Source organism: Penaeus monodon, chromosome 8 (genome assembly GCF_015228065.2).
Source record: "Penaeus monodon isolate SGIC_2016 chromosome 8, NSTDA_Pmon_1, whole genome shotgun sequence".
In the NCBI taxonomy this organism is placed as follows: Eukaryota; Metazoa; Arthropoda; class Malacostraca; order Decapoda; family Penaeidae; genus Penaeus; species Penaeus monodon.
The window spans coordinates 38,732,402-38,749,901 of record NC_051393.1 but is presented as its reverse complement, the minus strand read 5'-3'; the positions used below and the strand labels follow the sequence as shown (position 1 = coordinate 38,749,901).

Below are 17,500 nucleotides of genomic sequence, written 5' to 3'. Positions count from 1 at the left end.
AGGGAGAGGAGGAGGAGGAGGAGAGAGAGAGAGAGGGAGGGAGAGAGAGAGAGAGGGAGGGAGAGAGGAGAGAGGAGGAGAGAGAGGGAGAGAGGAGGAGAGAGGAGAAGGGGAGGAGAGAGAGAGAGAGGAGGGAGAGAGGAGGAGGGGGGGGGGAGGGGGGGGGAAGAGAGAGAGAGGAGAGGAGAGAGGAGAAGGGGGAGAGAGGAGGGAGAGGAGAGAGGAGAGGGAGAGGAGAAGAGAAAGGGAGAGAGAAGGGGGAGGGGGGGGAGAGAGGAGGGGGGGAGAGGGGAGGAGGAGGAGAGAGGGAGAGAGAGAGGGAGGGAGAGAGAGAGAGAGAGAGGAGAGAGAGAGAGAGAGAGAGGTAGGGTGGAAAGAGAGGGAGGAGAGAGAGAGAGAGAGAGAGAGAGAGAGAGAGAGATTATAGATGATTGGCCAGTGAAGAAGTCAGCAAATCAACAAATCTGCTTTAATAAATGTAATGCTCATTTTATTTTGGCAATTTTTTATATATGAAAATAATTCATTTAACTTCCATTCTTCCATTTCTTTCAAGAGGAAATTTAAGTGTATGATAAACTTCTCTATCCTTTTGTTTGTATTTTACTAAATTTTATTCATGAATTTTCTAATTTTCTCAAGTAATACAAAAGTTTAGTTCTTCAGTTCACAAGGAAGATTTTTTCCTGCCTTACAGAGACCTCCCCCTGAGTGTACCCAAAAACTTAGAAGTAGGCAGTATTGATATATACAAATATTTTTTTTATCACGGAAATTTAATTATACTTACAGCTATTATATTGAATTTATCTTCCCATGCAGGACTGTTAGAGTAAGGAATTCAAGAGAGCTTTTCTTTTTTTTTATTTAGTTTTTCATTACAGAGCTCAATCTTCATATCTTCATAGAATTAATATTGCAAGAAATATAAAAGATTGAATTTTGGATGTTTCAGATACATAGAGAAAAAAATTATTTGGGAGGTTCTTTTGAGTTTGGGAACAGCATTTTATATACTTTTTGTTACCACTACTAATGTGCAAGCAGTATTTGAAAAATAAGAAACTCAAGAAAAATAAGAAACATTTTTTGTTTAGGGAAAGGCAGCACAAATGGCATGGCATCATTACACAGATCAGTTTGATGTTTTACATAGAAAGATGCATATGTGTAGTTTTTGATATTTATGCATAATCTGATCCTTGGTGTATCCCCATAAAAGATTATCCAGAGGTGTGAGGTCTGGCAGATGCACAGCATGTCAGATTCTGCCCCAGTCCCTTTGGTTGTTGTTGTTGTGGGGGCTCAGGAGACTGAGGCTCAGTGTAGGGGATCACCCCTACCTTGGTCCTCGCCTCAACCAATTTCACATGGTCTTTTCTTCTCCTCCTTTCCCTTTCTTTTTCTTCATCGCCTTGTTCTGTCCACTTATCCTAATCATAAAACTATTTTTTGTCATAATGCTCCCTACTCCCTTAACTTCTAACCACCTTTACCTTACACTATACTCCATCAGGGTAAAGTGTGTGGGGGGGGCCCACACAGTTTACCCTTTTGACTACCATACTTCCCTCCAGTATTCTTCAACCTGTAACTCTACCCTAGCCAATAACTCATTCCTAACCCATTTTGCTACTCCACTTTCCCATAGCACCATATGACCTTTGATGCCATATACCTGGGGGCTTCTGCCCCAAGCCTCACGCTATTACTATAATTTAAATACTCCGCTAATGACCTTACATGTTCACATGGCAGAAAATTTTCAGTAAATAAATAAGTCTGCACCAGTCCCAGCATTGGAAAAAATATCCTGTGGATCCCCCTTGTTTCACAGGCCATGTGTCACTGGTTTCTGCTTTTTCTGTTGTTATTATTATTATTTACTACACAAAATTATTCATAGTAAATGATGTAAATGAAGCTATTGAAATATGTGATGGTTGCCTAAGATAGAATGGCTATCATTTTAAACACATGCAGTATTCTAGGTGATTTTTGGTTGTCTTCCTTAATTTGAATTGTAAAACATAAATATATCACAATAGACATAGTATAGATAAATCAAGTGATAATATAGTTTCGAGGGACACCTTGTAAATACACATACACCCACACAAACACATCCATGTATATAATGCACATTTGAAGCTCTGAGGTAGCATATTCCCCTTCCATTATGATGGGCAAGCATTCACTACAGTGGACCAGCCTCAAGCCAAAGTACCACAAAGGCACAACCTACCTAAGGGTTTGGAAGTTCAGGTCTAAGATCAGATCACAGAAAAGAAATTTGAAAAATACAGAAATTAATGCATATAATTATATGTCACACCAATAATTATTTGGTTATTTAGATTTAGTTAACAAGTTCACAAGGCTGTCTTACTACGGTACACAGTTTTTACTTTCAGATCCAGAATAGAGGACCATGACAATGACACTAGGAGTGGATGCATCTCAAACTCCAAAGCCTAAGGTAAATAAAATACTCTGTCTCTTGGGGCTTCTCTGTTGTCTGTGCATCTTTGAGTGGATCTTTTTGTAAGTCATCTAGGCAAAATGTAAAGTCCATTTCTTTCTTTTTTTTCTAACAGGGAAAACTAACTCGTCCAAAGCCATGCTATCTCTGGACTACGGCAGATGTTCAAAAGTGGTTCAAGCGGCACTGCAGTGAATATTTTCAGCTATATTCCCATCTTCTCATTCAGGTTCGTAAACTAAGATTTAGGCAGAGAAATAGGAAATACATACCTATGTACTAGGTTTTTCAGTGATTACTGATATTATTATAATTGTTGTTATTATTGTTGTTGCTATTGTTATTATTATTATTATCAGTCTTCTAAGTAAAAGTAATTAGTGCATGCATGTAAATTACATATTTTTAGATGGAAAACTGCTAAATGATTAGGGACTTGTATAAAAAAAGGGGGAGAGCAGGGTACTCAGATATTCAACCAGAACTAGAAAGGAACAATATGTAATTATTTTAATTAATATATCATGTCACTTTCAGCATGACATCACTGGCAAGGCCCTTGTGAGGATGACAGAAGGAACCCTCATCAGGCTAGGCATAGCACATCCTGAGCACCTCGAGGCCATCTGGCGTGAGATTCTGAAGCTGAGGCTGAAGGCTGACATACAGGAGATGAAGGAAATTGAAATGAGTTCCATCATCTCCTAAATTAAAGAGAGAGGGAGGTGCAAGTGTGATATAATCAAATTCCATTATCTGCTTCTCTTTTGTGTGATAAAAACAACAACTTTAGTAGCTTTAACATAACAGGGACATATAAACAGGGTTTTAGTGTTTATTGATTTCAGACATGGATTGCTGAAATTTTTCATTTGCTTGATTTTCAAGAAAATCTTGGCATGTGATATAGTTTTCAGAAGACTTGTATCTCTAACAGTATATTGTACAGGTAAAATGAGTCAGGTAAACTGTTTATTCCATCAAATATTTAGAAGTGTGTTTACTCTTACTGTTTAATATTGATGAATATTCCATTGGCATTACTGGTAAACTACAGTCTTTGTCATTTTTATGTTGATGCAATTCATTTAATATTGTGTGCCCAGTACTGTCAGAATAGCCTGAACCATGTAATTTACATTTTACATTTAAAAAAAAAAAAGTTTACCATAAAAAGTCAGAGAACTTTATTCTCTCTCTCTCTCTTTCTCCCTCTCTCTACTTACCATGTTCCTTATCAGTTTTGTTTTGTAGAGTAGTTATTGGCTATGCTAGTTTTTGATGTCCTTATTTTGTTTTTATTTGTTAATTTATTTTCAAAATTTGTTTACCGGTAGTTACCAAAAAGAAATGCCAGTTCTAGGCAGCATAGGTAAAGCAACCAGTTTAATTTCTTGACATTAATATTTTTAAAAATCTAAACATATGTGAATTACGGAATTGAAATAGCAGTTTACTCCTTGATAACTAGTGCTTTTGAAGCCCTCTGTATGTAAACAGAGTTGATGAAACAAAACTACAGTGGACAGTGTAATTATGCCTGCTCTCCTGCCATCAATAGGTTAGATTCAGAAATGGAACACGTTTTACCTCTCTCATTTGCCTGCATATCCAAAAAATCCTGTAGCAAATACTGAACTGTGTCTATTGGCAGTGGTAGTATATACTGATTCTAGGCTTGTGAGGCATGAAATGTCTTGCACTGACTGGGATAATAGGGACCCACTTGAAATTCACACCCCTAATATCAAGAATGAACCCTTTTCACTCAGAGAACTAGTGGCCTTAAATTTATTTGTTGTTGTATTAGAAGAAAATTTGTTTGATCAGAGTTTCACATTTTAAAGCCCTATTTGATACCCAGGCATGAAATTGAATTTTATAACTTTTGGCCACTAATTAGAGGTAGAAATGCAACTTGGTAAATTCCTAATGCTTTTTATAAAACAGTAACTTTTTTCCCATTTCTTGTAAAGAATTATATCAAAGAGCTTTATCTTATCAAATAAGAAGCTCATAATGTTTCCAGACAGTATTATTAGACTATATGTATCAGCTGTAATATAAAATTGCTTTATTTTTAATGGTATAAGTTATATACTCTGTGGCTTTTTCTTCAACCTTTTGTAATGTTGAAATTTGGAATTGTGCAACAAAAGATGCAAAAGCACAAAAGTGTCCTATGAATTCCACTTTATATGCACAAAATCATGTATTTTTGCATTTCAGTTTGTAACTATCCTTGTAAAAAAAATCAATGTATTGTAATTGTAATGCATTTTGAAACCATTTCAGTGTTAGCAATTATGTAGTCTGTTTTGCTTGTGAAATGATTTAGCATTTTGAAAATAAAATGTTTTTAGCTATAATTAAGTGGATTGTGTAGGACTCTGTTATATTTGTCATTCCATGGTTCATGTTATCATCCTCTTTTTGGAAATAAGAAATTTTGTTGTAACATCAGTTGTTGCAGATTGCTCATTTACAGGCATTATGATACTGATTCATCTTTTTGTTTTATTTTTTAAGCCAAATGATAACACCATGACACTTTTTTTTGCAAAAGGCTAAAAAAAGATAACCACAATAAGAAATGCTAGAATTTAACCCCTTGTGGATAGATGGCAAAATTTCCAAATAAATTCAGATTTGAAGAAAATGTTTTATATTCTAAAACAATGTTGGTAATGACAAAGAAACCTGTTCTCATTTATTAACATCATTTTTATGTTTGTGAAGGAGTGTGGAAGGTGTTGGCTGGTGAATGTGAGGCTTAGATGAGGTAAGGGTGGTTGATACAGTGAGGCTGGCTCCTTCTATTTCCTATACCTGGTAACCACCAGTCGTGAAAGATCTTGGAAGAAGGAAAGAATAAAAATGCATTTTTAACTATTTACTATTGTCTCTATCCATGTGATATTTCCATATGTTTGTGTGCCCTTTGGTTTTTCATTTAATGTTGTGCATATGTGCATTAGTGTGTGTGTCTGCAGGTATGTGTGTGGAATTTTTAAAAATTGGCTAACAGTGTCTACATGAAGAAGCAGTGTTTGTTGGGATTTGTCTGTCTTCATGCCTGCCCGTATTGTTGTCCATGGGACATCCAGTCAAAGGCAGGAATAAGAGGAGGTGCTCAATAGAGCTGTGTGTGCTGTGGTAACCATGGTGAGCAACAACAAGAATTATTATATGGGAAAAAGGGCTTTACACATCTAGACACTGTCTGGTGATCGGGCTAAAACTCCAGTATGGATACTTGGTTGGTTTGCCTGTGGATGCAAGCAAAGTCTGTCAACAAGCAAGCAAGCCTATTTTTTTGCCTGTCGAATGTTTTCTGTTTGTTTATGTGTCCATTTGTATGTGTGAGAAGAGTTAAAATAACTATGATAATTGAGGATGCAATGGGACCTGTCCTCACCTAGATGCATGTAATATTTCAGGACCTCCAAGGGGTTAATGTGAGCCTAAACATTTAATGGCTTAATTTTTTTCACCTTGAATTTGCGTCCTTTCCTTTTTCAATCTGTTTCTATTTTTCTTGTTTTTTTTTTTCCTTTATCATATTGTATTGCATGTTTTAGTAACCATTTCTTTCTTTCTTTCTTTTTGTTTTGTTTGTTTGTTGTCACATCCTATATTGTTTATCTTTCATTCTAGTTATGCAAGAAAATTGGATTATTTGGTCAGTATCAAAATGTCTCTTTTTTCCTATCCTGTTATGCACAAAATTCAAAACATATCATTACTCTGTAGAAAATTTCATATTTATACAAGCTCATTGTGATATAAACTGTTATTTTTACAGCTCATTAGTTGATATTGGCTCCTTTCAACTCAAGATATTCAATTTATTATCATTTGGAGCATTGTAATCTAGCTCTGAGTGAAAAAAAAAGTTTGGTCACTTATCAATATTATTATATCAATAACTGTGATTTTTTCATGTACCAATCTTGTTAAATGTGCCTTCTCAGTGTGTAACTAGTTTCCCATCCTCTAGGTGCCATATTGTTAATGGTATATAGTATTAATGGCATTTATTACATGACCGGATGCTGCCTTTTGTTCTCCCCAGCAGTATTATAAAAGATGATTTCTCTAAAGGTAGATATTAATTGATGCTGATGGTGAAGGATTCTAAATTGATCCTTGCTTAGCCTGTATGGACAAAGGCAGTAAAGGGCATATTTTTGAGATGGCAAGGTGAATAGTAGGTGTTCCTATTTTGAAGAGCTTGTATACAAATCCGGCTTTTTTAATTACGTGTTAACTTAGGGATGGTGAACTTCCTTATCCTGAAGACTTTTAGAAATTAAATAATAAGAAAAGCCATATTAGGTTCTTTTATTACTTCCTACATTGATGGAAATAAATGTACATACATTTTTTTTCTCTCTCTCTTTCTTTTCAAATTTTCAATATTGTTCAATGAAACTGAATATCATGCTTTGGAAGTTACATTATTTGTTAGTAGTTTTTTAAAAACAGGCTTGAAAAGTGTTTTCTGTTTTTTAGCACATAAAGATATTTATCTTATTAAATTTAAAAATCATTATTTTGTCAGCATTGTTATTGTTTGTTTCCCCTTTAATCCCATGCTAAAGGTGTAATAGCCATGCTAAAAGGATGAAAGGGTGGCTTTGTCCTGAAGAGCCTCGGGGAGCCATGGGCACAGTATTCCCTTGGTTAATCTTTTAGCCCTTACCCCTCATGAGGACCCTTAAGGGGTCCTCATGAGTCCACCATTTCATTTCCACACATTTTTCAGGCTCACCATGGCCAATAATGAAGATTTTGTACCCTTATCAGGGTTACTGAGACTTGCCCCTTCATGAGCTAGCCTATCTGATATTGACTTCTCTGGTTTGCCAACCCCTGCTTCTCCTTTGATCACGGTTCTCTCCACTGCTACTGCTACCCCCTCCTTGACAATTGCTGTCAACTTGATCCATTCTAAATCACCCAACCAGGTCATTACTAAACCTGCAGAATACATCCCTTCCTCTCTCGCAGCATTCTCCATTTCATCTCTTCCTCCTGCATAGTCTTCTTCATTTTCTACCCCTTCCTCCCTTATTAGTCTTCATCCTTACTGTTCTCCTCTCCACAGCACTACCTCACTCCACACCACTCCTCTTCCTCCCATCCTCATCTTTCTACTACTTCCACCTCTGCAAACCTTTGAATACTCTCTTTAGCCCAGCCAAACGGAATCAATTCTTTGTGATTCCCCCCATAGCCCCTTTCTCTGACAATACCCTCCTCTTCCAACAATGTCTCCAAAACAAGTAGACAAAATTTCCTTCCACAACTGTTCCAAATGTGCACACCTGGTAATAGTTATATCTGAGTTGCTCTGCTTACAATTTTGAGTCAGAGGTAGCAGTTCTCAGAATTAAACTTGGTCTCACTACACAAGGCCAAATAGGAAGCACATCATCAAAGTTTCTCTCTCACTACCTATTCCACCGCTGTCCTTCACACCACTTTTAAACAACTCCCTCAGTAACTCCTCCCCTACTCTTTGCCAACTTACTTCTACCCTCTCTCTTCCATTTGAATTCTTCTGCCATTCTAAATCCAGATACTCCAATATTTACCACTTCCTTGGTGCCTACCCCTCCTATTTCTCACTCTACCTGTCGCACCAGGCAATCTAAATGTTCCACCCCATTTTCTCGTACCACATTCTCTCCAACACCCATCAATCCCTCTGCTCCTCAAATATCTGCCTCCTCTTCTCTCCCTCACAAGAAAAACTTCATTTCTCATTTTCTCTCCTCCCATCTCCTTCCCAGAAACTTAAAGACATCCAAAACTTCCTAAACTTGACCCAAGATTTATTTATTTATTAGAAATTTTCTGCAGCTCAGTATCTAAGGTCATTAGCAGCATATCCAAATATACTGATAGTGTGAAATTTGGGGGAAAGACCCAGGCAAGGAAGTGCTATATGACATCAAAGGTCATATGGCGCTATGGTAAGGTATAGTAGCGAAAAGGGTAAGAAATGAGTTAATGATTAGAGTAAAGTTACAGGTTGAACAGTACTAGAGGGTAGCATGGTATGTAACGGGTAGAGCGGGGGAGGTGATGGGTTATAGCATAAGGTAAAGATTGTCAGAAGGGGAAGGAGTTAAGGGGGTAAGAAGCATTATGATAAAGTACTGGTAAAAATGGCAAAAATGAGTTAATGATTAGGATAAATGGACAGACCAAAGGGAAGAAGAAAATGAAAAGAAGCAAGGAGAAGAAAGACCATGCAAAATTAGTTGAGGTGAGGGTAGAGGCGATCCCCTACATTGGGCCTCAGTCCCTGTCTCTTAAGCCCTCCAAGACAACAAGGAACAAGGGATTGGGGGGAGTGACTCAAGAGAATGCTCCTCTCACTCATCTATCCTCTAATCTTTCTACTCCCATTCCCTCTAAACTCAAAGTAACAGCTGACATCCATCCTCGTCTTAATATTCAACCTACCCCTCTTCCTCCCACTTTCTCATAACGTGCCCCATTCTTCCCTCTTCTATCTGCACCATCCCCCCTTCTTTCCCTATTAACCCTTCCATTCTCTCCTGGATGCTCACACGACTCCCTTATGTCACAAGTGTCCTTTACCAGATCCCTCCCTTTGACATTTTTCCAGATACTGACCTCCTTCCCTTGTTCCCTTGTCTCTTTTGCCAGATCCTCCTACTTCTCCCAACACCTATTTCTACCTTTATTACTCATTGATTGCTTCTTGGTAGCTTTCTATCCCTGTGTTCCTCATGTCATGTTCCTTACCTTCCTCAGATATATAGATACTCTCTTTTTTATCTAATCACCCCTTTAACTAGTCTCCACTTTACTCCATTTGCTAGCCCTTTTTACCCACTTCACAGCCATACTATCCTATTGCACTCTACAACCTTTGGTATCTAACACATTTGTCCTAATCATGAACTAATTTTGATTTTTTTTTGCAACAATACTTTACCTTTGATGCCAAGCACATTTGTATGTTTCAACAATTAATCAATAATCATTGCTAGTTATTGTTATTTGTATTATTCACCACAGTTAACATTATCACTGTTATGATTACAATAATCACTTTTCACATTTTCACATTACATTTAACAAAAATTAAAGCCTTCACATGGGGTTTTAACAGAACCAGTAACAGAAACTGTGGATCACATTCTTTATTGAGTAGTATCTTATATCCATCAACAAAAGAAAATACAAAGTTCATAAACCTGGTCTCAGTAACAGCATTTTAAGTCCCCTGATACACTGATTTGAGGCAAGCTTCCTATGAGTAAAACTGAATCACTGAAGTAAATAGTGAATCCTTATGTATACTTGAAATACAAATATTTCACATTAACAATAAAAGAGAACTTTATAACACACACAAAATCTAGCTATATGGTGATGGAATCTTAACACAGTGGCCACTGGGCTTTGTACTGTCCACTGAATTTTGTTGCACGCAAATGGCTTCCCAAATGCTCAGCCACCAGAGTCAATTAGTAGGTCACCCTTGCCTGATTTCTCCATTTCTTGATATTTGTATTTTCTTAAATACTTATACTGATCTTTTTATTATTGTTATTAGCATTATGATTACTATAAAGTTACTAAAATGCTAAAAACAATAAAAATAGTAAAATAATATAAAAGAACAAATCCAGAAATCAAGGAAGGGTCTAAACAGGTGAGATACATAGGACTAGTAATTGACTCCTTGATGACTAAGCACTTGTGGAGCCATCTCTGTGTAAACTCAATTAATAAACTAAAATTACTGTGGACTTGGCATGTAATCATACCATCTGCACCACTGGATTACCACCACTTCAGTAATTTCAGTACATACAGATTGAGGTAAGTCCATAAGTGACATTATGAAGGTAACTGTAAACAACAAGAATTGTAATGTGAAACTAAGCAGTGAAATATTTTCTTTGTTAGATTTATAATGATGTTCTTTCTCAACAATAAAGATTAACAAAAATGTGAAAAATAAACACAAAGCTAAAATACATAAAACCTAATACAAAATAAATTTATATCACAATAATTATTTCTTAACTGTTTATTGAATGATAGAGTTCTGATACATATATATATATATATATATATGTATATATATATATATATATATATATATATATATATATATATATATATATATATATATTTATATATATATATATAATATATATATATATATATATATATATATATATATATATATATATATATATATATATATTATAATAATAATAATAATAATAATAATAATAATAATAATAATAATAATAATAATAATAATAATAATAATAATAATAATAATAATAATAATAATAATAATAACAACAATAACAATAATAGTAAAAATAATAATGATAATAATAATTATAATTATAATAATAATGATAATGATAATGATAATGACTGATTTGTTAATGTATTCAAATATAATGTGCAATAAATCATGACTGGAATGAAAAATATGTAATTCTGTTTTCATTTTAAAATACAAAATTTGTACATTTATGGTCTGTTATACTATAATAGTCAAAGAAATGCAAAAGACACAGCTTACAGAAGTGAAGTCATTTGAATTTTTGTATGTTACAACAACACTGTACCCATAATCATGTTCTATATAGCATGTCATGTATCATGTTTGCAGAAAATAGAAAAAATAATAAATGCTAAAAGATGCTGATGTTGAATTACTTCAAGTTCAAGTTGAAATTACATATATCATGCATCATCTGTTTCTTCCTTCAACAAAAAATCAGGACTTCTCTTAACCTACTGGAAGAGGATGGCACGGCTGAATGCCAAATCCAATGTAAATTTAGTTTATTGTGTTTACACAGAGATGGCTCCACAGGTTCTTAGTTACAAAGGAGTCAGTTACTAGTCCTGCGTATCTCACATGTATACACTTTTCCTTGATTTTCAAAGAAATTCTTTTATATTATTTTACTAATTTTATTGTTATCAATATTTATTTATTTCAATAACAGTATAATAATCATAATGTCAATAAGAATAACAACACTGGGGCCTACTAACCGACTCCTTAGGTGGCTAAGCACTAGTGGAAAATTCACAAAAAGATTATGGTGGATAGCACATAACCCTGCAGCCACAAGGTTAAGGAAGATTATTAAGCAAGAAATTACTGATTGTCAGCAATCTAGAGTTATTTAAAACCCAGATAAATTTAGACTACAAAGAACTTCTGTGAAAGCAGACATGAAATTACCACACTTCTAATAACCTCTGTGAAAGTATAAAAAGAGGGAATGACCTTAAAAGTTGGTTGCACTTTACATAACCTCCACATTTTTTTCTCTTAATACACCTTAGGTACCTGCTAGTTGCATGTGGGTTATCTGAGCTTTGAGATTTTGCTACACATTAAATAATGATATCACTACAAATGTTATAAGATGATTTTATTCCACAAGTATATTAGGGAGGAAACTATATAAGAGTGGATGCACATATAATTCTGGAGGAAACATCTTCATGAGGTGGAAGGGGACTAATTAATGAATGTTATGTCACATATTGTCATTGTATTGTTACTATGTCAATATTTCTGCTTTAGTTTAAAGGCATCTGCCCACACAAGCATAGATAGGACTATGGAACTTATTCATAGGAAAACAGGTTATGATGTGGTGTTAATCTATCCAAATACCCCATTATAGAGAAAAATTACTTAAGTTTACCATCCTCTCCCCCCATCATCCTTCTGAGGTACAAAATGAACACTGCAAAAAGGCAAAAAAATTTTCCCTTAGTCATCCCCACCTGCAGCTACACCCATATCCCCCCAATGCCTTGCTCGGTGTTGTCGTAGGGGGCTTGGGAGACAGGGACTGAGGCCCAGTGTAGGGGGTCACCCCTGCCTTGGTCCTCAACCCTCACCACAACTAATTTTGCAAGGTCTTTTCTTCTCTTCCTTTCCTTTTCTTTTTCTTCATCCCCTTGTTCTGTCCTCTTATTCTAATCGTTAAACTCATTTTTGCTGTTTTCACCGCAGTACTTTATCATAATGTTTCCTATCCCCTTAACTCCTTCCCTTCTAACAACCTTAACCTTATACTGTACCCCATCAGCCCTCATTCTCTACCCTTTTCACCCTCTAGTACTATTCACCCTATAACTTTACCCTAATCATTAAATCATTCCTAATCCTTTTCGCTATACTAATTTACCATAGCGCCATATGACCTTTGATTTCATATAGCACTTCCTTACCAGGGGGCTTTGCCCCCATGCCTCACGCTATCATTATATTTTGAATATACCGCTGATGATCTTAGCTGTTGATGTGGCACAAAATACACAAATACAAAATACAAAAAGTAAATACACCCATATCTCTGACCCGGAATGTTGAGAGGTTGTTTCTCAGACAAAAAGAACTTCCACCCCGTGAGATCAAATACCTGGATTTGAAGGTAAAATATGAGCACAAAGAGAGAAAGAATGTTGAGCAAAGAAAATTATCCCCCTAACAGTGTTAACACTTAAATGTTAATTTGTTATGCACAAATGGCTCCAGAAGTGTTCAGGCACCAAGAATTCAGTCAGCAGCCCTAGTGTCATTATTGTTATTGACATTATGATTATTATACAGTTAGTAAAATATTAATAACAATATAAATTGTAAAACAATATAAAAGAATCTCTTTGGAAATAAAAAAAATGCACAACTCAAAAATCAAAAAAAGAGAAATAACTTGCACTTGCTATTTTACTTTCTCAGCATGCTATAAAAGCTGGACAAACAAACAAAAAAAGGCATAACATTTTTATGCTATTTGGAAATAAATCCATTCAGAGTTACTTGGCTCTTTATTTACTGCTCTCTCAAATAAGATTTATAGAATAAGAAAATGCAATATCCAGAGATAAACAAAACAAAAGCAGAAGAATGACATTGATTACAAAAAATTCCAACTAAAAGTTATCACAAACAAGAGAAAAAAATTGGCACTAGAGAGTCATAATTTATATGTTAGGTAAAGTGAGACATGCTATGAGAAATGAAAGACAAGATCCACTGGTAGACCCATGATTAACAATACATTTTAATCATAATAACAAATATTTGTAACATGCTTCCTATGTGTCAGTAATACACATATCAAATAATACTTATCTTCTAATATTCCTTTTAAAGTTTAGATTCACCAAGAACCAGGTATACAAAAAAATGGGAATTAAAGTGCATTTCCAGATGCTATTTGTTACTGCATAAGCATACACAAACACACATAATTGCACATCTAAATATTGAAAAGCTCTTTCAAACTCTATTCAAAGTTTATTCCAAGGACATTGGCTTTGCTCAGGAAGTCATCATTATCTAGGTAACAGCCTCCCATCACCCGTTTGCCCGAGAATGCCGCTCGGCCGTGCATCAGACGCCAGTTGTCAGTCAGCAACACCTTTCCTGCAGGTTTGAGAAAACAGATTGCAATTTATGAATGGATTACCTGAAAGTAGTGAAAAATAGGAAAAAATGAACAACCTGGAATGTCATTATGAAAAAAATTGTGAAAGGTAAGTAAATCTGAAATTGTAAAAAAAAATAATGATAATATATATATATTTTTTTTTTTATAATAAATGGAAAAAAAAAGAGATAAATATCTTTTTGACTGAGTGATGAAAAACATATGTCAAAAATACCAAAAGCAATAGCTACAAATTACTATCATGGGGAATATCACTGAATTAACTTCCAGTAGCAAAGATTTATGATGGCTTCATTAAACCAAAAGATGCAAACTGGGATAACCAAATGTCATTCCCATGTTTTATAACAACAATTTGTTCTAAAAATTTAAGTATTGGTACAACTCATGTTCTTAATCACCTCATATAAAAGTGACTTGCACTGTCAACCAAAAGATATACAAAAAGGTCTATAAAAAAATCCATATGCAATTTTTCAGATTGTGAGAGAAACCCTATCCTATTTCTATCAATCATTCCACAAACTGATACGATTGATGAGCTTATTACTAATATTTTTGAATTGCTAATTACCAATATTACTTCCAATACTCTTAAGTTCATAGCAGGTCAAGACAGTCCAAGAAAAGTGAATTTATATAATCCCAACTAATATCTACCAATATCTTCTAACATAAAATAAAAGAAAAAGAAAATCAGCAAGCCTTACCTGGTTCTAATTTAATCCAATACTCGTTCTTTGGATTTCGGATAATGCTCGTAAGGTTTCTCAAGTGCAAGTAAAACTCCTGCATATGTTCAAGAGGAATGGATGAGAGAGGTGCCCTGTCATAAATGTTGTACCTGCAAAAAAAAGATATACAGCATGAATACAAATTACTGACTGACAAATAACTGCCTTATTTCTTTCATTTCATTCCTTATTTTCTTCAGTCAACTACTAAAGTGGTAATTCTAATTCATTAATGAACCTGTATAACATAAACATTAACACTGACTCATTTTTAGTTTTGAGGAAACCAAATATAAATGGTTTTATTTGCCCTCAACATGCACAGCTAGAAGTGGAAATGAAAACAACACCTTTGTAGTTATTCTACTGAAAAGGGAAGCCTAAACAAAATTTTACTGCATTTCTTATCAATCATATTAAAGATATATTGCATAAAATATAGTTTATAATTATTATTTGCATAGAGAATATTGTAAAGGAAGCATGGAATTAATTTTATACTTCAAATTTGTATTGGAAGTACCAGCATCACAGGTGATATGGATTCAGGAGATCACTGATGTGGGGAATTATATTTCAATTGATCCAACAAAGACTCAAATAATGCCTGGAAATACTCTGGGAACATACGTTTCTAATGACATTCAATTATGAATTATATGCATGCCAAGAACCATCCATCAATATATATTCCAATGAGACACTTCCATTCATGGCAAAAATGTTCTAATACACAGAACAGATCAGTAATGGATCAGTACTCTTGCTCTTACTTGATGATACTCTCAAAAGCACTATAAAAATGCGATAAAAGAAACCTCTTTACACAGAATGCAATGTACATATTATCAATCTATCCTAAATAGTATAAAAAAAAAGACTTTTCCCGACTGCTAGCATCTTCACTTCAAAATGTCAAATTAAGTAACAACAGAAAATTATTTCCTCAACAGGAAAATAAATATTTCAAAACATAAGTAGGAAAAATTATAAAAAGACAAAATTACACAATATACATCATTAGGAAGGAAGAATAAAAATACAAATACTCACCTAAACTGCTTAATCCGACCCTTTGCAGGATCATGCTTGAAGATTGTGTCTAATGATAAGTGGTGTCTCCCTTCTTCTATATATTCAGATGGTATAGCTGTTTCTGACAGGAATTTGTACCCTTCAGGATGTCGGTCATGAAACTGCTTAGCTACACTAAAGCCATCCACAAGTAAATTTTCTCCACCCTGGTCCGCTGCAAGGAAGCAGTGAAATACTTGGATCCTAGAATGTAAAAGTTGTGAAAAACATATAAATTAATAAGAAAATAAACAGAACACTAAGATTAACAACTCTGATATCATGAAAACTTTACTATAAAATATATACTAGATCATCATCAATAAGTAAGCAAGTGTGACCTACCTGCAGGCTTGGGAAAAATAGGTAGTATCAGTATGAGCTCCCAATCTTTCTTTAGAGTAGGCTGTATCAGCATATTCCATGTTTGCTTCCATTGCCCATGCTTCTCCATAGAAAGTCGTTTTTAATGGACATATTTGCTCTACAGCTGCACGTGTTGACTCTACATCTGCTGGTACCTGTCAATGTTCAATCTTTTCTCCTATATCACTAAGCAGTACAGTTTCTTTTCATCTAAAAATTGGTCACTATTATTATATTACTATTTAATTCCTTCCTAAATTAACATTTCTGCAATGCATTATTAAGTCAATCTCTTTATTTATCAAGTAGACAAATAAATATATCACACATTGCATAGAAAGACAAACTTATGATGAATTCATACAAACAAATCTGTATTAAATCTAAATATTACCATTAATATCAGGGGTACGGCAATTACTAGTACACTTTTTATTTCTAAAAAAGTGAAAACAGATACAAAAACACATTTGATCTATATAACTTTCAATATACAAACTGGTACTGCACTGGTATTTTAAATATCAGAGAGTATATATGCAGAAATAATGTACCTCTGAAATGAAGCCAAAGCCATATTTCATAATAGAGGAAATCAGCTTTTTCAGGCCTTCTTTGTCTGGTTTAGTAAGTTCACTCAGTGGTACCTGTATAAATATAAATACCAGATATAAGCACCTGGAAAACACATAAATGCCAACTGATTAGATCTTGACAAAAGTTCAACCAAATTCAAGTATACTGTAACATAATGCAGAAAAAAACTCACTGTGGTCAGTGGTTCTTTGGGGAATTTAGCAGCAGTCCACAAGACACGCTGCTCCTTGAAAGAAGTTCTTTTGCTCTCAAAAGAGTTCTGCCACAGGAACTTGTAATCATATTGTGATTTGTGACCGTCAGGCCCTACAAATTTTAAGTATTCTTAATAAACACTTGCAGATTAACTTCAATTACTGATCATGAAAAATATAGAAATTAAATAGTTAACTTAAATTTTTGAAAAAATGAATTCATATATAATTAAAGAATGTTGCAAACAACAGAAAAGAAATATGAAACAAAAGCGTTTTTATAAGATTAACAGTACATCCTATCTGCACACAGGAATTAGACAACAGGCATTAGTATTCCATTAAAACGGTGAAATAGTAATCCCCTTAAAAAATAATAATAAATAAAAAATAAAGCTTAAACACTGAAAATGTTTTAAGATTCAACTTACACTCTAAAACTACCCCATCTTTGTTTGTCTTGACTGAAGCTGGGCGAATATTTAGAGGAATTTTGTACACATCATGAATCCTTTGGAATGTCTTATAGTTGTAGCACTTGGGGCAGCGGCAATG

The 17,500-nt window shown here is 34.5% G+C and overlaps 2 protein-coding genes across 5 annotated transcripts in view; one reads left to right on the top strand and one right to left on the bottom strand.

Annotated features, from left to right (window-relative positions):
• LOC119576348 (protein aveugle-like) overlaps nt 1-6,816 on the top strand; it is a 9,794-nt gene extending 2,978 nt beyond the window's left edge. For 3 of the 4 annotated variants that reach the window (XM_037923998.1, XM_037924001.1, XM_037923999.1), the window contains exons 2-4: nt 2,415-2,479; nt 2,598-2,711; nt 3,020-6,816. In XM_037923998.1, coding sequence (XP_037779926.1) covers nt 2,432-2,479; nt 2,598-2,711; nt 3,020-3,190 — 333 coding nt within the window. In that variant the 5' untranslated portion in view covers nt 2,415-2,431 and the 3' untranslated portion in view covers nt 3,191-6,816. Of the gene's footprint in view, nt 1-2,401; nt 2,480-2,597; nt 2,712-3,019 lie in introns of all 4 variants that reach the window. The other variant, XM_037924000.1, reaches the window with a different exon arrangement.
• A 6,525-nt stretch (nt 6,817-13,341) lies between these two features.
• The window catches only part of LOC119576347 (trimethyllysine dioxygenase, mitochondrial-like), a 5,729-nt gene continuing 1,570 nt past the window's right edge, over nt 13,342-17,500 (bottom strand). The window contains exons 3-9 of the mRNA XM_037923997.1: nt 17,377-17,500; nt 16,924-17,057; nt 16,709-16,801; nt 16,134-16,309; nt 15,768-15,992; nt 14,691-14,824; nt 13,342-13,955 (exon numbers count right to left, since the gene is read on the bottom strand). The exon at nt 17,377-17,500 is cut by the window's right edge and continues 92 nt beyond it. Coding sequence (XP_037779925.1) covers nt 13,816-13,955; nt 14,691-14,824; nt 15,768-15,992; nt 16,134-16,309; nt 16,709-16,801; nt 16,924-17,057; nt 17,377-17,500 — 1,026 coding nt within the window. The 3' untranslated portion in view covers nt 13,342-13,815. The remainder of the gene's footprint in view (nt 13,956-14,690; nt 14,825-15,767; nt 15,993-16,133; nt 16,310-16,708; nt 16,802-16,923; nt 17,058-17,376) is intronic.